This window comes from Sesamum indicum, linkage group LG6 (assembly GCF_000512975.1).
Source record: "Sesamum indicum cultivar Zhongzhi No. 13 linkage group LG6, S_indicum_v1.0, whole genome shotgun sequence".
Classification (NCBI taxonomy): Eukaryota; Viridiplantae; Streptophyta; class Magnoliopsida; order Lamiales; family Pedaliaceae; genus Sesamum; species Sesamum indicum.
This window is the reverse complement of record NC_026150.1, coordinates 19,509,457-19,530,024: the sequence shown is the minus strand read 5'-3', so window position 1 is coordinate 19,530,024 and position 20,568 is coordinate 19,509,457. Positions and strand designations below refer to the sequence as shown.

Sequence of the window (20,568 nt, the reverse complement as noted above, 5' to 3'; positions counted from 1 at the left end):
GAATTTAAACCCATAATCTTTAGCTTTACAAAACCTTTTTATTTATAAGACTCCAATGTAAATTTATGTGCTATATGAGAATTTATACTGTTGGTGTCGATTATTTGTTGGATTTCATCGTACTGAAAAGGAAAGCAATGAGACAGTTTTAGACATTCTGTGTGCTAAAAACAGAGCAACGAAGCAGTCCACATTAGTGGCCCTAACTCACTCCAACTGGCCCGCCACCGACCTATCTGCTACTCCCACACAATTCAATCATTAACACCCAAATTCATCAATAAAAATAATAATTAGATATATATTATTTTCTGGATACAAATGAGTTATTTTTAAAAAAAAATCAATTAAATATACCCTCTAATTTCCACAACAAAAAATCAAACTACAATCTAAATAAAATAATAATTAAATTACGATAAATTCACATCAAATCAAACAAATAGTTATATATTTGATGAAATTCAAACTAATCACATCACGTCTTATTGTTCACGGGACCCCAACTTTTACTTAGTAAATTAAGATCCTATTTGTAAAAAAGGAATAGTAAACGATGATGTAATTTCCTAATGTTTAAAGGCTTAATTAATAGTTAAGAATTTTCAATTACTATTTTAATTTATTCATATGATTAAGAGATGGATAGGTATTCCATGATTGACAATCTAAATTCATCACCATCACATTAAGGCCTTGTTTGTTTACCTTCATAAGCCCAGCCCAAGATTATTTGTAGCAGCCCGGTATCAGTTAAGACAAATTCTTAACAACCCAGTCCAGTTTGGGCTGATTATGATCCGACCAGGCCCATATATAAGGGACAAACAAATTCTAGGCCCAATTTACTTTGATGTATTATATAAACCACACTTGTTCCTTCAAAACCAACCACACCAAACCAAGATATCCACCAGTCCAAAGCAAAACCCAAAACACCTGTCTTCTCCAAATCGATTAACTGAACAATCGGTTCAATTTGGTAATGGGATTGAACACCCTGGCCTGGCCTTTTTAATAATTTTTTTCCATTCATCGCGTCAAATTAATTTATATTTTTAATTTTTTTGAAAAATATAATAAGATAAAGTTGATAATTTCAGGCTTTCATCTTAAAATTATATAATTTTATCAAAAATAAAAAAATATTAAATTTTTTTTATATAATGAATAAAATATTCATAATTATGTAAAATTTTAAGACTATTTATTGTAATTTGATTTTTATAATGATATATTGAAATGTGACCGTTTCACATTTTTTGGATTTTCTGTTTTTGCAGGCATGGAATTAGAGTGCCATCAATTACAGTTGGTACATCGCATTTCGTACATCAATTGCTCCACCTGCAGCGTCGCTCTTAAATGAGTAACCAAACGAAGGAGACGACTTTACGTCACCTGAAATGACTATAATGGCCCTATGGTGCCAGGGTCATTTTGGTCATTTACACACACACAAAGCACTGACAGCGTGATATAATGAGCGGCGTTTCTCGCTGCTCTTCAATTGCATTTTGTTTTTCTGAGAGGGAGGGAGAGACAGAGGACGCCTTTCTCTCTCTATAAACACGTACGCGATATATATATATATATATATATAAATTAGCTCTATATATACATACATATATACGTACATACAGGCGTTTGTTGATATACCGAAGAAACAAAGGTGTCAAACTTGTTCTGATAATTACAGCCATGGCTGCCGAGACCTACACCGACAAAAACGCCGTTTTCCGCAAGCTCCGAGCGAAGTCCGAGAATAAGGTGATTTCTTGTTTTCGTTTGCGGTATGGTGATGCTTTCTTATGGAGTTGTGGGCGTGGATGTATATGGGCAATGCTGAGATCTGATTCAGATCTGATCTGTAATTTTTGTTTTTGGTTCTTTTGGGTTTTGGGCTTGAGCCCTGATTTTTTAAATTAATGTTTGGGATTTCAGATGTGTTTCGATTGCAACGCGAAGAACCCGACTTGGGCGTCTATTACTTATGGGATCTTCCTATGCATTGATTGTTCGGGGGTTCATCGAAGCCTCGGCGTGCACATCAGCTTCGTCAGGTATTTCTTTCTTCTGTTTTTATTCTGATATTTTCTTTTTGTCTCTGTTAGATCAGATGGTCATATGCATATTGCTTGTGTTATCTTAATTCTTTCAATTGATCATTTAGCTCATTGTAATTAGTAGTGCATATGAACATTATCAAGTGGCAAATCTGGGTGGGCATCATTAATGTAATGTTGTAATGAAGCGTCTCTATCTAAAGAAATTTATTTCTTTAAAATATGGTTTAAATATGTGGAGATGTTGCATGGTATACTATGGAGATGGAAATAACTGACCAACAATGTGTTCCACCCATCAGTGTGGGTGATTGTGTGGATTTGAATTAATCAAACTGATCAGCGTCTTGACCCAACATTTTGTAATTCAAATTGATGTTGGCTGTGTCCTGCTAAGATGTAGAAAAGTTGCTCTTCATTTAATTTACTAATCTGATCTCGCTTGAATGCACTCTAAATGGTTGTAAGGATTTAATGTATAGTATGGTAGGTGTCTGTGTATCCTGTTGATGTTTTTAGTTTGTCTGCTCTCTGTTTGTACAAGATTCTGTACTTCCATACATTGTGAATTGATGGGTGTTGTTGATATTTACCTTTAATAGTGTGTTTATTTTCTCAAAAATCTGGAATAAATTGGTATATTTGCTAGTGTCTGTCTCATTTGCTTAAGCAGCTGTACCTGCAATCAAAAAGGAGCATATTCATAATTAACATCTAACTAATTTGGTTCATTCCCAAGACCAAGCATTGATTTGATGCTATAAGCTTTGAGGTATTGTTAGTATCAGAATAGAATATTTGGTATGAAATCAAGAAATTATTCTTGTAATAGTCACATGGAATATCCTTTTATGTGACTTCTGGGATTTACTAGCTGGTAAAAGCTTGGTTCTTGCTATTGTTGAAGTTTAATAACTATGGTCTCAAAAAACCCCAATCTTTGTAGTACTTTTATGGGAAAACATTTTTTTTTTTTTGGTATTTTTTCAGTTATTTGTTTTGGTGAACTTAGTAGATCCCAATTAAGAATTTGTTTTTGTGAACAAAATTTTAGATTGTCAAATTTGTGAGCAATGTGAAGTAGCCGCAAATGTTTCTGTGTTATAGCTGTGCCCTGTCTGGGACTCCAATTTTCTGTTAGAGATCTTTTCCAAATTGGGAGCATCTAAAATGGTAAACGCAAGAAAGTTATGCATTCAATTATGCTGCTAATCTTGAAGAATTTATTAATCAACTCCTGAAGAGTGCTTCGTTTTGAGAGTACTCTCGAATGTTATCTGTTGAAATGACTACGAATTTCAATTTTTGTTTCATCTTGAGCAATGGATGCACTTTTCCAACTAGACAATGTCAAGAGACCATTAGAGTCTGCTTCTAAAGTTCCATCCAACATCTTGCAAATGTGTTTATGTGTTTGACATATTTTGTGTGTGAGGTCCCATTCCAACTCATTTGCAATCTGCCTTCTCTTTGGACATGTTCTTATGATGTATAATTTTTAACTAAATAACAAAATTGTAATTGAAGAAATACAACCAATATAGAATTAAATAATTCTGATCTTTTAGAGTTATTCAGAAGCTTCAAGTTTGACATAGGCATTTTCCATAATACAGAAACTTTAACTAATTTCATAAACCAAATTTTCTAAACATTTTTCATTTATCACAAACTGAATTACGGAAAAGTTCGCTTTTGATTTGGTGTTGATACACACCAAAATTTTAAAGGATTACCGCACCTTGAACACACCTAGTCTTCTAATTTGCATTGTCAGGATAAAAGGAAAGGAACTGTAAATTTTTAGGAACAGGTTCTAATGGCTCAAACTAGAAGAGAGCTGTGGAACGAAAGATAAACTCCAGTCATCATATCATGGCTTCATAGGGCTTGCAACTTGCATTATAGAGATCATGATAAAGCTTCAGTATTTGAAATACATACTTCACTTTTCCTTGGATTAGAAATAACATAGTGCTCAAGTAGACCAAGGTTTGACGAACTAATTACCTCTAGCATTACTGAAAATGACTTCGGTAAAGGGAAACACTTAAAGCTTTAGAGAGGACAGTACAAACTTACAGTGAAAATAATCTTAAACATGTTTGGATTGCCAAATCTCAAATATTTTCGAAAGAGTTTCATTTGTTTGAATACTTTCACAGTGTCCTGAGGCTCATATTTTATGCATCATATAATTTAAGATGAACAGATAAATCATGAATATAATTGATTAGGAGTGTAAGATATGGATACACAGGCACATACCGTCTCAGAAAGATAAAGAAAACAAAAGACCTGAAGTTCAATTGCTAACAAAAATGACAGCTTTGAATATAGATAAGGAGAAAAGTGCTCAAATGAAGGAAAATTATGGCAAAAGAACTAAGAAGTACTAAATTGTTGCAAAAATGAGAGTCGTATGCCGATTGCAATGTAATCCATATGACACTTGTTTCTTAGCATGAGATTGGGTTTGCACATATGGAAAAGCAAAATCACTATTGGTTTTCTGGCCCAGGAGCATTTAGTTACAGCATTTGATCTGTTTTCATATTTTTTATTTAGTAGCTTTACCTGAGTCGGTTCTTAAATTGTAGGTCCACGAGTATGGATACATGGACTCCTGAGCAGTTGAAAATGATGTGCTTTGGTGGAAATAACCGTGCTCACGTTTTCTTCAAACAGCATGGATGGACTGATGGAGGCAAGATTGAGGCCAAGTATACTTCAAGAGCTGCCGAGTTATACAGGCAGTTACTTGCAAAAGAAGTTGCTAAAAGCAATGCAGAAGAGGCAGGCCTACCTTCATCACCTGTTGCTTCTCAGTCATCGCGGCCTAATGGATTGTCTGATATTAACATCACTGAAGACCCAAAAGAAGGTCCTCTGGATGATGTGCCAAAGGAAAGTTCTTTCGTCAAAAGTGGAGCCCCTGAGGTTTCTGGTTCACCAAGAGCCTCTCAAAAAGTTGCATCTATGACTGTGAAGAAGGCTCTTGGTGCCAAAAAACCTGGGAAGACAGGAGGTCTAGGTGCTAAAAAGCTTACTACCAAGGTGAAATCTCAGCTTTCTTTTGTTTATATATCAGGAACCAAAAGAATGTGATTTTTTTTCTTTCGTGATTGATAACATTGCATCTACTGAACCCTCAAATGTTTCATGATTGCAGTCTAGTGAAAGCTTGTATGACCAGAAGCCTGAAGAGCCACCTGTACAAGTTTCTTCTGGCAACTCTTCAACCAATAGCGCCCCTGCAGTTGGTTCATCATTTGCCTCTCGCTTTGAGTATACAGAAAATGGTCAACCTACTGATACGAGTTCTGGAGGTGCTCGTGTTGTTACTCACGTATCACCTCCAAAGGCATCAGATTTCTTTGCTGAATATGGCATGGACAGCGGCTTCCCAAAGAAGAGTAGCTCAAGCTCGTCAAAAGTTCAAGTAAGAGGAAATTATTATTTACAAACTAAAGTTAGGGAAAAAACTATGTTCTCTGGATGCTGAAAGAAAAGTTGTTAATAATTGTGTATTATATAATGGAAATCCTCAATCTGGTTATTGGGGCAGTAATTTGGTTAACTAGATTTTTTAACATATTTACAGTATTTCATCATAGTACCCTCAGTCCAATTCACGACTTGACCCTTGTAAAAGCTTGACTGTCCTATGACTTCTTGGAGGTGGTTTGGAACCAATACCATTTGGTGCGGACAAATCGCATTAAGCTTTTGATATAGCAAGGAAAAATCTCTTGTAATGTTTTAAAGTATCTAATGGTGTTCCTTCTATTTAACTTGTTTATGTCTTGGTTTATTCTTTTAGTTGTTCCTTTGCTTTGTTTTGTAACCATGTGTTGTGCATTGTTGTTGCGGTGCAAGTTAAGAGGTTACTTGTTCTTGAAAGAACTGTTGCAAGTGTGACATGATTGGAGGCTATATTTATGCATGAAATTCTTAAGTATAATTTATTCACATCTCTATTATCAGGTTGAGGAGACCGATGAAGCAAGGAAGAAATTTTCTAATGCAAAATCTATATCATCAGCCCAGTTCTTTGGTGATCAAAGCAAGTCTGGTGATTTGGAGGCTTCAGTTTCCTTGCAAAAATTCACAGTATGTAATATGTCCTGTTATCAGCATTCTTGATTTCTTCTTCATATTCTTTATATGTTGGATGTGATGCTGGCTGTTTCTCTTGTATTTATGTCTGCGACTCAATATATACGGTTTGTACACATACTTGAGTTATGTGTCTGAGATTATTGTTGAACTAATTGTGTTTTTCATTTCCATCAGCTGACATATGCAGTACCTCAATTTATAGGGCATCGGTGAAAACTTATTGTTAGATACTTTGGCTACAGCTATAAAAATATTATAGATTTTCCTCTTTTCATTTGTTTAGAGCATTTAACTGATATATGTCCTGATTATGTGTTCCGTGTTTTTCTAGATATCAACATACTATTTAGAGCATATACGGCGTTCATATGTTCACTGTGGTTCTTCCTACATATACAATCAAGAATAAAAAATCAAAGTTCCCAATAATTAGCCCATCAGTTAGCTGATAATAGAAGGCGATGTAGCATGCGAATTTTCTTTAGCAAGTTTCTTTTGTAAAGGAAGCAGTCAGTTGTCCTAGATGTGAATATTGATAGTATTGTGAGCTTGTCTTTTTATTATTAAATATACCTGTGTGCGCATTGTTCAGTACAACCTCAAATTGGTTTATGCATGCAAACTATGCATTTATTTATTTCCTTCTGTTTTAGGGGTCATCATCTATCTCTAGCGCTGAACTCTTTGGTCACAATTCAAGTTCTTCTATTGACCTCACAGCAAGTGAACTCATTAATAAGCTGTCTTTCCAGGTAACAGCCACCAACTTAGTTCATTCTCATTATTGGGATGTGGTTAATGTCTTGCTCCATATGCCCCTCTTACCATCTTATTTTCGTGGTTTCCATGCTTTTGGTCGTCAAACTATATCTTGTTTTGTTTCTTTTTTGTCAGGCACAGCAGGATATCTCCTCTCTTAAGAATATTGCAGGAGAAACTGGGAAGAAGATAAGCTCCCTTGCATCCACTTTATTAACAGATCTTCAGGACAGAATCCTCTGATAGAATATAACTGTACTTTACATGAAAACAAGGTTGTTGCCACCTGCCCCTATTCTTATGTAGTTTTAGTTTATGTAAAAAGGAGCACTCTTTCAGAGAGACTATATGAGGACTGAAACTCAAAAGTTTAAGATATTTTGGTGTTATTTGCTTCACTTGCAAAAATTGATTCAAAAAGTCAAATGCTTTTTGTGTCGTTCAGTTTTCTTATACTTTCAAAGTTTGTTAGTATGAGATGCTATTGGAAACCAAGATATCTGCTGCTAAATTTCAAATTATCCTTGTGGTTATTTGATTTTTGTATCTGCTTCTGCTTCTTTGCTAAGTTTTACTCGGAGAAGAGCTAGCCTTTGGAAGTTCAAACGAGGCATTGATGTCCTAAATTCAGCTGGTTTTAGCATATGTTTGGTTGGATATACGATAGGCGAGGATGGACTTAGTTTCTTCCTTTTGTTTAAATTCCTGTATGTCTAATTTCGGCCAAGCATTTCTGCTGTAAGAGTTCGGAATTTCTTCTTATAAAGAAAAAAAAAGACGATTATTCCTGGACTATCAGCAAAGAAGCTCAACTGGATTCCATCTTAGGCAGCTGGTACTGGTGGTCTGCACTCTTGATATTGCCCAGCTTCACCTTAGAGCATGCCCATCCCCAAAATAGTGGATTTTTCAAGCTTTACCTACCCTCCTTTCCCTATTTCAATCACTATGCTCCGACAAAGTTTGGTTCTGCAATTTCTCTATGCAAGCATGAAAATATATACCCAATGAATTTGAGGACCGAAACTCTTTTGTCGGTTTTCTTGCACCCTTAAGTCTTCAGACATGCTTTTAAACTCAAGTAATTGAGTAGGAGGCACAACGCAACTGTAACTATTTGTGTCTCGGATTGCATGCACTATATTCTATCTTCCTTGGGCACATTTCTGGTACTGAAACAAGTGTCGAATGCTTCTCTCAAAGAGTAGATTGAGAGTCCCAAGTGGTAAGAGAAGTTCATTTTTGTTTGATTGATGGTTTAGTAAATGCAGTAGTTGTGCATTGGCACAATGAGATATCTACAGGATTTCGGAGCAGCCGACCAAACTATGCCAATATTGACTTTCCAAGTGGTTGAAAAAAACTTGCAGTATCCACTCACTCAAGTCTAACAAATCTGGCCTGGCAGAATTTATCCAATTGATCTTGTGGGTCACCTATTCTATTACATCCTACTCACCCCATAGGGATTGCCTTTACAAAAATTTCACATGGAGACAGGGCTTCATTGTGATAGAGCCACTACCGATGGTATGCTACACTTGTCTACCCTTGCTTACTTGATTTGAGCTCTTTGCCTATCTTGAGGGAGTCTCAGCCTCATCACTGGCTTTGTCCTAGTGGTTGACATGTCCTCAAGGATCTTCCTCTTTTGGCTTATCATCCCCGATGGAGGGTGAGGTTGTCGGGGATAATTGGGCAACTGCCACTGAGCGGAAACACCCTCCAATCAACTCCAAAGTTTTGCTTCTTCGTTTCAAGCGGATCATTGACTGTGGGGGTGCAGGAAGCGAGTCTTCCAAGTTCATACTTGGCTGAGGTTTTGGTTCGGAGCTGGAGAAGGATTCAAGTTAATGTTCCTTATAAACGGAACTTCTCATTCGATTTTTCTCTTTGTCTCTCTCCGTCATTCATTCTAATGTTTCTAGCCTTGGGACCTAATCTAAATTTGTGTTGAAGAACAAATTAGTACAAAATCTACTTTTTGGGTTTGCAGTATTGGATTCCTTGTCCAATTCCTTAATCTAAGTTTTTCGTTTGTCAAAATTAATTTACATAGTGTTTCAAAGGATAGAAATGTATGTTTGCTCTTCTAGTGAAAAGATAAATTCTTTTTTTATTTTGTCTTATTATTTTCTATAAATTACGACTCCCCACACTCTACCCTTTATAAAATTACAAATATCCTTTTTGAAAAAGTGATAGTGCAATCAACGACGAAGCCAAACTCTGTCAAGACTTATCAATCTTATTAAATAGGAAGTGCTTTTGAAAAATTTTAAAATGAGTGACTTCTAACTAAAGAATTTTAGGTCTAACACACATTACTCTTTATAAAATTATAAATATACTTTTTGAGAAAGTGTTAGTACAATCAATGGCAAAGCGAGACCCTGTCAAGACCATGCGGATGATAGGGCTCAGATTTAGGCTTAGTTATTATTGTTATTTTTCCTATACATGTGTATAAATGGTCCATTAGTTGACATGGCTTAGCTTCGGCTAAACCCTTCAACTCTTTTATTCTCTTGTTGTTGTTGTAATAGGCATGTAGCCCAATGAACTAAGAATGGGCAAAGCAAAAATAAAAGTGGGAAAATAAAAACAAGTGTCTTATGAAAAGTTTGCATTGTCTCCCTTGAGAAAAAAAAACATATTCAACTTCTTGCTCAAGCTGAGGAGTAGACAAGCAGTCATTGTGCAAGAATAAAAAATCACAAATTTTTATGTTTCATTCATATTATTTTATTCAAGTATCTTAGGACAAAGAAAAAAATTTATATATAAATATTGATTATGAAACTTATAATTATATAAATGTAGGTTTTACTTTTTAGAAAAAGGATAAATTTGTTATTAAGGGACCTCAAAATTTAGTTGGATCTTTTGCTATATTGCATGTAAAAGCAACAATGAATGTGGAAATAAGAATACATATTTTTCGTTCTTTTAAAATAGTATTACAAGAAAAAAAAACTCATGTCATGTTTAATTCAGATGATATTGTTGATGATCCTGGAGGTACTTTAAAGCTCCGTGGTTAAAACATAATGATTGATTGGAGTATAGTGTAGCAAAAGATGCAACATTTTGTTCGTATTATTATCTTTTAAACAACCAAGAAAGGTGCAAGCATGGGGAGATGCTTTTTCAAAGATTGGCTTTAGCTGTTGAAAGAGAGGAGTTGATGCCTTTAAAAAACATGTGGGTGAGGCTAGTGCTTACAATTACACAAAGGCGACAAGTGGAGGATTTTATGAATAAAAAATAGAGTCTGTCTCGTACCTTTGTATCTAATGATCGAAAGATGGAGGGTGGCAAACAAATAGTTCTTCTGAATTAGTATCTTCGAATCATCAAAAACCTATTTGCCTTATATCCACATGCTTTGCCCACTAGCTGCAATTGGTGGTGGTTTCTGTTTGTAAAAAATATTTTGGCTGTTTGTGACTTTTTCAATTATATTAGTATAATTGTGAATGTTGTGGGCGCTTCATGTAAAAGAAGAGATGCATTGCTTCAAAATCATTATGAAAAGATTGTAGAGAAATTAGAAAAGGGTGATACGTCTTCAAGAAAAGGCTAACATCAAGAAACAACTCTTGCTAAACTAAGTAATACATGTTGGGATTATCATCATATAACTCTAGTTCATTTTCTTAGCATATGGAATTCAGTGTTGGTGGTGTTGTAATATGTATGAGATGATGAAAATGTTGTGGAACATAGAGGAACAACATCCGGTTTGATTGAGAAAATGGAAAGTTCTATTCTAGTTTTATCTTTCATTTGATGATAAGAGTGTTGGGAACGATAAATGAATTATCTAGTGCTTTACAAAAGAAAGATGAAAATATTATTAATGCAATGGGGTTGATTATCACTGTCAAAGATCGTCTGTGATATGATTTGTGGTAAAAAGTCTATTATAGTTTTAAAGATAGAAGATACAATACTTATTAGAGGTCACTCAAGGCGTGAGGGGCAAAAGGTAACTTGTTATCACTATTGTCATGCTGAGATTTTTCTTGTTGTTAATGATTTAATTGTTGCATAAATCAATAATCAATTTAAGACTAGCATGAATGTACATATATATTCATTTTATTCAAAAGTTTAGATAATAATTTGTCATTTTTTAATGTAAAAAGATTATCTATTAAATTTTTATTTTGAATTAAACTAATTTGTGCTGTTTGTAAAAGCATTTTAAAACTTTTTAAAGCAAAATAAGTTAAGAAATAACATCTTATTTGATTTTAGTCATTTTATCAATAACTTGAATATTTTATTTTATCCAAATTCAAGAGCTTATTTTTAAAATAAAATTCAATATTTTCTAAGCTCTTAAAACATGTTATAAAATATTTTAAAAACACTTAGCCAAACACCCTCTAAGTTCCAAAACTTCAAGATCTTTTTTTGTTACAAGTGAACCAAACAACTCATATATATATATATCAATATATTGAAATTCATAATTTGTGAATCGGACTTCGACACATTGTAAGTGGGTTTACTTGACTTATTTGTGCCGCAATAAATTGTTGTTTGATCCGAAAGAGCAAAGTATGAAGATTTAATATTATGGATAAATTCATAAGAAGCATGAATTCTGGAGCCTCCTCATCAGGGGACAACCAAGAAAATTCTAATATAATTACCACATGAGAAACATTATGGGAAGACAGAGATCTATTTGACTAGAAGCCTCCAAAGATTAATACTAAAGAAATTTATAAGAAGTCATTTATTGATTTTAAGTCTGCATATACTATAAGACAAAAGAACAAGTTTTACCTTTAGTATATGATCAACAAACATTACATTTATTTTCAAAATCTTATATTATTAAACATATTAAGAATGGTTATAAATTTCTGCATATTGGTCTTGTTCATATTGCTATAAAACCTTTAAACACTAGTGTGTTTCTTGCTTTAAGAGATTGTAGGCACCTAGATTTTTATGATTCTTTACTTGGTTTAGTATAAATTAGTCTTTACAATGGTCCAATTTATTTCAATTCTTTTCCAAATTTTACCATTTCTCTTAATGATCCTCATATTTTGGATATTCTCACTGTAAATGTAAAAAACTACAATTATAATGAAGTCAGGATCTCATATTTATGAAATATTTTATAGGCTACATTACAAAATTACTAATACTGGCCTAGATATTCAAGTCATATTTCATACTAAGTCACCAGGTCAAACAGTATTTTGGGAAATAAATAGGGCAAAATTTAATCTTTTAGTTCAAAAAACTATAGAATGGAAAAATGTTAGTTTACCGGAAACATGGAATCTACCACCCGGATCAGTTCCCCCTATTCAGCCCATAAAAAATTCAGAAATCGACCAAATTACCCAACATTCTGATGGATCCGTAGGAGTCAAATTTTGTAGACAAAATTCATTAAAAACAAATAGGACTTCCTACTCTCATCCTATCACCCCTTCTAGACACTCAACTTCAGAAACAATTACACCTACTACCTCAAAGTTTCAAGGAATAAGAATAGATCAAAATCTTGCACAACCAATATATCAAGACTATGAGGAAACAGGATCCCCCAATTCTGCACCATCACAAAGGTTTACAATTACCAAAGAATTTCTAATTGATAAAGAATTTCTTAAAAAAGACTTTCTTTCTGAAGAAAATATTTCAAATAGAAAATGATTCATGAGTAAATTTTCTGAACCCCAAAGAGCAAACATCAGATCTGAATGGTATGAGTACATTTCATACACTAAACAAAATATTCCTTTTTTCTCCTACTTATTCCAAACATATGGAGATGATAAATTAGTAGTCATCCAAAAAATTTTCAAAAAATGGACATAGCTTGATGGGTCAATAATCTCCAGCGAATATCCACCTTTAGAGAAATCTGGTATCTCCATAAAAGGTCAAATCATCAAGTGTCTTCCAGTAAGTGAACCATCATTTGTAATTTGGCATTTACAATAATTTTTCAATCAAGTACTCAGTGAAAAAATATTACATGCAGTGCATATGTATTATTTAAGGTTATGTGATGTGATATTTTCATATATGTATAATATGAGATGCTTTTTTGATAAAAAAATAATATAAATTTCGCAAAATTGAAATGGTAAATAAATATAAAAAAAAGATGTTAACAACAAAATATAAAAACAAATATAATTCAAAGAACAAATTATAATATACCCTAAAAATAATTAATCCTAAACGAAATCAAAGAGTATAAATGAAATAGAGAGTAGGTTGAAATTTAGAATGAGTGGGTGCAAAGCAATGCATTGGGCAAACATTTCTCCTTAGTAGAACCAAATCCTAAAAGCTTTTCCCTCCTCTTTTTTCAAATCCCTCCAATCTTACAAATATATTTCCCCTACCAAAACTCTCTTCTTTACTCTTTGCCTCTCTTAAACTTCGTTCGAAATTGCTTTCCCTCCACTCCCGCAATTCCCTCTTTCCTCCAAATATCAATCAAACCTCAGTTTCCCTCTTCACTAGAACCCTTTTTTCAATTGAACTCCAATCCCCCCACCGTATTTACTCGATTCCTCCAAAACCCTAGCTGCCCAAATCCTGCATCCGCGGATGGGCTCCCCAAATTCCGACTGTCTATCGCCATGGAGCGATGAGAAATCCCCTGAACTCTACGATGCAGCTCTATTGCTAGAAGATGAGAGTGAGGCCAAACGGACTGAAACTGAAGACGATGACGAACTTATAAATTCTTCGCCGAGGTGTGCTTTTTTTTTTTTTTTTTTCTCCCCGGGTTTGATTTCTGAAATTTTAGAGTTTCTTTGGAATCTCACTTGCCGCTGTCTTTGGACAACAGGCACTCCGACTGGCCAGTCCAAATATCTGCGGGAGTTGATGTCGACACCTCCCCTTCGATTTGGCTACCCCAAAATAGCAAGCCTGTTAAAGTAGTAAGTCTCATGTTATTTTTTGAACTACTATATCATTTTTGTCTATTAGATTTTGGACCTTTCGTGGTTGTATGCTAAGGCGCTTTTGTTTGGTGGCATCGTCTTATATAATTTCTGATGGAATGCAATCCTGTTGGTTTTGTCTCCAATTGCTATTCAGAAATTTTACTTGGTTCTTCATGATAATATATATCAAATATTGGCAGGGAGCAGGGCTGGCGAATTTGGGCAATACTTGCTTTCTAAATTCAGTGTTACAATGCTTCATACACATGGTTCCACTTCTTCATGGAATTCTTTCAGATATGCATTTGGGGAATTCTAGCTGTAAGTCCAATTGATTAATGTGGTTTTATTTGATTTATTTACATGTGCTTCCATAATTTGATTTATTTGGTCTATTTGGATCAAATAGTATAGTATTTTGACTGGTGTGGTTATGAAGGAGATGGTTGTACCAGACAATGAATTGCTTTTATAACAGCCAATTGTATTTATTAATCACCCAATCGAAAAGTTTAAATTTTTAGAAAGGAGAATCATTTAATATTTCTAATACATCCCCTCACGTGTAGGCCTTATTCTTTGCAGGGTGTAGCTTAACATGTGAATGAAACTCTTTCCAACAAATTGGTGGTGTAATTTGAACTTGGGATCTCTTATTTGGTTTGATTATGATATCATATTGAATGCCAACCTTATCTAAAAGATTAAATTGTCAGAGAGAAGCAACATTTATTATTTAATGTTTCCAACAATATTAGATAGTGAATTGTTCGTACAACAATCAATTGCAGGTAATGAGGATGGGTTTTGCATACTATGTGCTCTACGACAACTGGTTGAACTTTCACTAGCTTCTACGAACAGAGTTGTCTCGCCTTGGAATCTTGTCAACAACTTGAGCTGTATCCTCTCTTGAATTTCTCGTAGATATGAAAATTTTCACCAATGACAGAGGAATTTTCCAGCTAGCTTACTTATATCTAAACTATTTCTAATACTCAAAGATGTTATTTTGCTTAAATAATGTTTTTCAAGCTTTGTCCTGCCTGTTTTGGAGGAGCATGGTTCAAAATTTGGTTTTGAATTCTTGACTTTTAACTGATTAGAGCCGACAAATCTCTACCTCATTTTCTGTGTTAAATAATGTACTGTATTTCATGTGTTTCAAGAACCTTGCTCTTGCTATGTGATTCTTTGACTTTATTAAACTACCAGATTTTTCATCAAATTTCCAGAGATTCCAACAGGAAGATGCTCATGAATTCCTCCAGTGTTTTTTGGATCGACTTGAAAGTTGTCATGATTCAAAGCGAGAAGATTGCTTGTCTTCACAAAGTGATAACTTAGTGAAACAAGTGTTTGGTGGTCGTGTTGTCAGCAAAGTATGAAATTAATTACTAATACCTTTATTTCTCTCTAAATGTATCATTCTAGAAATTTCATTTGCACGTCTTTTCCATTTTTCATTTATAAGGAGTTAAAACCTACCAAGGTCTAATGACAAGAACTTTCCAATTGTAGCTGAAATGTTGCAGCTGTGGTCACTTTTCTGACACTTATGAGCCTTCAATTGACCTAAGTTTGGAGATTGAGGATGCAGACGACCTCTTAACAGCTCTCCAGTCTTTCACAAAGGTTGAGAAAATTGAAGATCCAGAGACCAAGTTTACATGTGAAAAGTGTAAGGAGCAAGTTTCCATTGAGAAACAACTGTCCTTTGATCAGGCTCCTTATGTGGCTACATTTCACTTAAAGAGATTCAAAAATGATGGCTGTTTGGTCCAGAAAATTGACAAACATGTGGCATTTCCACTAGAATTGGACTTGGTACCTTTCACTGGTGGTGGCGAAAAGAATGATGTGAGTTCCTGCTTACCCTTTATAAGCAATTGAAATATTAGATGCATCTTGAATGAATATAAGATGAGAAAATAATGAAATTTATTTATGGAGCCTTAATACCTTAGATGATTTTAAAAACAATTCTGACATGAACTCAACATGTCCCTATTGATAAATAGCTTGACAAAAATATCTGTCTAAAAGTAACTTGCTTTTTCTTTCTTGCAAGCTGATTGCCATTAGTCTTGTTGTTGAGTCTGTGGTTGGGGTGGGAGGCTCAATAAGTGTTTTAACATGGCAAAGTATGATATCAGGATACCCACCAGTATTCTGCTTTAGATATTCTCTTATAACAGGTTCTAATTGTCCTATTTTTGCATGCGAGTGTTCTGCAGGCAGAACTTAAGTATGTACTGTACGCAGTTGTGGTTCATATTGGAATGACATCTACATCTGGGCATTACTACTGCTTCATTCGGTTATCTCCCAACATGTGGTGCAAGTTCGATGATGCCAAGGTAATGTGGGAATTCTGTGTGATCCTTCTTGTATGGTTTGTCTAAACTTTATTCTGGGTTGCTTGTTGAGCTACCTTTATAGTATGGAAGAGGGACATCCGTTCCCATTTTTCTCCTGGTACTGGAGATGTGTTTGTCATTTTGCTTTTAGCATTTCATGTACATAGTTGCTGATCAACCTTTTCACTTGTCCTTCTAGTATTGACTGTGACAGACATCGATGTTATTCAATTTTGTAGGTTGTACTGGTCCACGAAGATTTTGTGCTGTCACAGGAGGCATACATCCTCTTCTATGCAAAGAAGGGGACTGCCTGGTTTTCAAGTTTCATTCAAACTCAAAAGTTATGTGTAGATTCAACTGCATGGGATACGTCTCCAAAATCAGTGTTAGACAATGTGGACACTTCCTCGGTGTCTCCTACTTTTCAGAACAAGTTTAACTGTGATTCTGATGGAGTGAATGATACTGGCTCAGAACATAAGGAACTTGAGAACAATGAGATAAAAGATAGTAGGCCAATGCATAATGAAAGTGAGAAGGGAAGTGAATATAATTTGCATAGAATGTCTGTTTCAGTAGCACCAGCTGATGCTCCAGATGTCTCTTTACCTGAAGCCCACAAAGAAGTTTCAACAATTTTGCTTGAAACAGTTAACCAGGGTCAGGAGGTCCGAGCTGCTGAGAATAGTCAAACTATTACTCAAACACCCACGAGATCTCCAAGTCCAGAGATATACAGAGAAGACCCACCTGGTAAATTTAGTAATCTGTTTTTACTGCCTGTATGAATTGCTTCATGAGTAGGTAATTGATTTTCATTTGTTTTGGGTTGTAGAAGCAGCTTTCTCGATTCCTCGTCACCATCTGAGGTTGGTTGACCATGTCTCTTGCAAAAGGCGACTGGATAAAGATATGGATGATTTGGAAACAAGGCAGGCCTGCTCACTTATAAAGAAAAGTATTCCTGGTTCAAGAGGTCAGCAACTATTGTCTGCACTGAGGGGGTCCAAAACTGATGCTTCTGTGAATAGGAAGAAAAGCAGAAGGTCGGAATTTCCTCCAAGGAAAGATGATAGAAGTGCATCTACTCATTACGGTTCAAGCATGAGATCTTCAGAACGTCCTTTGGTGGCTGGGGCTTACAGGTAAGCTGGCAGACCAAAGATTAACAGATGAGTTTGTCGATATTCTCTAGTTATGCTTGTCCTTTACTTTCTCGAGATGATGTATTGGACCATACCTGTTGGTGTAGGATATATTAGGTTCAGGCCATCTAATTGTCTATCTATTGGGCAATCTGGATTAGTAAAGTCTTGCTGTCTGCTTCTAGGCAAATCAAGATAGGTCCCTCTTGGTGGTCTTTTTATGTTTGTAAAGTGTAGTGAAGGTTGGTACCACATATATCGTGAATTGCAATATCAAATATAGAATTAGCAGTAAGATTTTTTCTTTGCTGCAACATTCAACTTTGGCATTTCCCTTCAGAAACAATTCTTGGTACAAGACAAAGGACATGATGTTAGATGACAATATTGATGAAGTTCTTTTCTGGTAAAAGAACCGCTGAAATGAAATGGGTTGAAAGAATGATTTGTTCACCCAGTAGCAACTAAATAACATTGCAAAATAAGCTGGAAACTTTTCTCATTTGTAAGATTAGATAAGTGATTGGTCAGTTTTCGTTTTTCTTTCTTTCTATATTTTTCTGCCATGTGCATCTAGAGTGTGGGATTCTTTTTGGTAAAAAATCCACTGGCATGAGTTGAAAGAATGATATATTAATACTGTAGCAACTACGTATTGCAGAATAAACTGGAAACTTTTCTAAAGATTAGACACCTGGTTGTATAGCTTTTGTTTCTGTTACTTTGTCATCCTCATCAAGGATAGGATGAGTTAATTGCAAAAGTAGTGTCACAGTTTTTGCATGAGCAATTTTAGTGCCATATGTTTAGAAAATTTCAAATTTAGTTTTTACACCAACTTTTTTCTACAAAAGTAGTCCCACCGTTAAAAAAGTGAAGGAAAAGCCGAAAAAATGTTAGAATAACCGGTTGAAGAGGGAGTGGATTGGCAGAATGTCTTTGGAGAAAAAATGAATTAGTATAGGACTTGTGTTTTGGAGGCAAAAAAAAAAACCATTTATATATGTAATATAATAATATATTATAACTGATGCTCAAAAAAATAAGTTGACCCAAATAAATTTAAGCGATTGAATTGGAGAAAGCTTATAAGTCCATTGGGAAGCCTAATTCAGGTAGAGCCCTCGGGGGAATCGATAGACACCTTCAGAAGATAAGTAGGTTCAAAGAACTCCAATCGGCCCAAATTTGAGAGGGCTTTGATTTAAAAAGGTTTCACAGACCCATAAGAAAGTTTAGGATTTTAAAATTCCCCAGCCAAAGTCAAAGGTCCTCTCACATTGCGCTTAAGCAGCATTCATGCAGGATCTCTGGAGAACCCTCACAAAAACGATTAAGGACCAACAGTCTCAGGGTGGCGGCCCCTGAGATAAATAATATAAAAGTTTAAAGCTTGGACTCCAGGTGGAATAAGGCTCTTTAACCACCTCCTTAAAAATTCGAGAAGGCACTCTTATCTTTTAGAAGATATCTTCATCCATAGTAGACTCTATCTGAGTGGGATCCTCCAGCTGCCCCTCGAATCGGAGGGGAATCCTCCAACCATTGGGGGCTATCCATCAAATTTGAGCTCTAGTCAATTACATATGATCTTCAGGTCCTTTTGTGTATTCAAATTGTCCTTTGTTTTTCCCTTTATATCCATCACGGTATTGAATTTATTGTCAAACACATTCTTCTCAATGTGCATGACATCAAGATTGTGTCCTATCAAACACATTCTTCTCAATGTGCATGACATCAAGATTGTGTCCTATCATATGCGTCGATCAGTAATCGAGTTCCTAAAAGATACTTTTCTTTGTCCACTTATGCTCGTTTCCGTAGTCGTTTGGGAGTGACAACAACACTTCAATCACAGGAATAAACTCTTTAACCCAATCGCTGATCTATTCTCCCATCAATCTTGGACGTGCAACATTTCTTTCTACTTGGTTCTTCGTGAATGCTTTCTTGTTCCTACGGCATAGATGGTCCTGGGGAGGAACTGTCTGTGACAGTCAAAGTAGCACGCTTCCTACCGTTCTGCAGATAAAATGCACGTGTGTCTTGCATACAAACTAGACACCCCATAACACCAACTGTACTTCATCCAGACGCCATCCCATAAGCAGGAAAATCGTTCACGGTGGACATCAAAGCGGCATGCATCGTGAATGTCTCATTCTTCGCATTATCGCCTGTCAGTACATTCACATGCTACAAATTTTGGAACTTCTCGATCAACGACTCTAGGCAAACATCGATGAGTCATTTCAGATTTGAAGGGCCAAGGCTCACCATCTTCAAGAACATATACTCAAAACTCATGCGTATTCCCGATGGTAGATTGTACGGTTTAAGCATAATGGGCCAACACGAATACATACGACCGTACTGCCTCTACGGTGTGAACCCATCCATGCAGAAATCCAGTTTAATATTACGGGGCTCCGTTGCTAAATCAGAATAAGTCCGGTCAAAATGCCTTCATGCCTCCGCATCAGAGGATGGTATATGGATCCCTCCTTCATTGATGGTTGGCATGCCATGTCATTTGCTCGAGTTGCTTCTAAAGTATACAAGCTAAGTAGGCGCGGGGTAATTGGCAGGTACCCAAGAATTGCATACGGGGTCTTCTTGCGGGGCTTGTACCTAGTTTCTCCATAAAATTTGCATGCAACCATTCTTACATGCATAAATTTTCTTAATAGGTAAACTCAAATCTCTTATCAACTTATTCGTATTATACTAAATCGAGGGACAGAATGTGGTCGCGGGGCAATATACGATCTACCCACTGGGATATTCAATCATATGTTCGCTCAGAAATATGGCCATCGACCTTGATATTCACCAACTCAGCAACAAATGTCAATTGAGATTGGGTGCAATCGTTACACAACGGCTGCTCTGTAGCATGCATTACATCGTAAAATCGATCTGCCAGCCCAAACACATAATCATAGGGTCTTCCGTCGAAAAAGAACTAGGCCCGGTATCAGCAGGATATGACCTCGTACCATCATCAGGCTCATCATCCTAGTTATAATTAGAAGACTAGAAAGTCTGCTCGGCAGCATTGAAAATTATCATCTGCGACTAATCCATCTACGCCGTATTACTCTAGTGCGTACTGGTATCCTCCTCATCAAGAGTCGCGGGAGTTTTCTCCTCCTGCAAAGGGGGCACA

The 20,568-nt window shown here is 35.6% G+C and overlaps 2 protein-coding genes across 2 annotated transcripts; both read left to right on the top strand.

Moving 5' to 3' along the window:
• Positions 1,503 to 7,373, top strand: LOC105165157 (probable ADP-ribosylation factor GTPase-activating protein AGD9). Its single transcript, XM_011084062.2, has 7 exons — positions 1,503 to 1,770; positions 1,945 to 2,063; positions 4,667 to 5,123; positions 5,239 to 5,508; positions 6,054 to 6,179; positions 6,842 to 6,940; positions 7,083 to 7,373. Exons 1-7 carry the CDS (start codon positions 1,702 to 1,704, stop codon positions 7,188 to 7,190), a joined length of 1,248 nt encoding a protein of 415 aa, XP_011082364.1. The 5' UTR covers positions 1,503 to 1,701; the 3' UTR covers positions 7,191 to 7,373.
• LOC105165156 (ubiquitin carboxyl-terminal hydrolase 20) lies at positions 13,297 to 17,712 on the top strand. Its single transcript, XM_011084061.2, has 9 exons — positions 13,297 to 13,693; positions 13,789 to 13,882; positions 14,089 to 14,209; positions 14,680 to 14,790; positions 15,104 to 15,270; positions 15,410 to 15,748; positions 16,126 to 16,248; positions 16,488 to 17,004; positions 17,087 to 17,712. The coding sequence occupies exons 1-9, from the start codon at positions 13,545 to 13,547 to the stop codon at positions 17,398 to 17,400; spliced, it is 1,935 nt and encodes a 644-aa protein (XP_011082363.1). The 5' UTR covers positions 13,297 to 13,544; the 3' UTR covers positions 17,401 to 17,712.

Coding starts and splice junctions, on each gene's coding strand:
- LOC105165157 (XM_011084062.2), top strand. CDS start 1,702: ATGGCTGCCGAGACCTACACCGACAAAAACGCCGTTTTCCGCAAGCTC. Junction 1,771..1,944: donor GAGCGAAGTCCGAGAATAAG/GTGATTTCTTGT, acceptor TTGGGATTTCAG/ATGTGTTTCGATTGCAACGC. Junction 2,064..4,666: donor GTGCACATCAGCTTCGTCAG/GTATTTCTTTCT, acceptor CTTAAATTGTAG/GTCCACGAGTATGGATACAT.
- LOC105165156 (XM_011084061.2), top strand. CDS start 13,545: ATGGGCTCCCCAAATTCCGACTGTCTATCGCCATGGAGCGATGAGAAA. Junction 13,883..14,088: donor ATAGCAAGCCTGTTAAAGTA/GTAAGTCTCATG, acceptor AAATATTGGCAG/GGAGCAGGGCTGGCGAATTT. Junction 14,791..15,103: donor TCTTGTCAACAACTTGAGCT/GTATCCTCTCTT, acceptor TTAAACTACCAG/ATTTTTCATCAAATTTCCAG.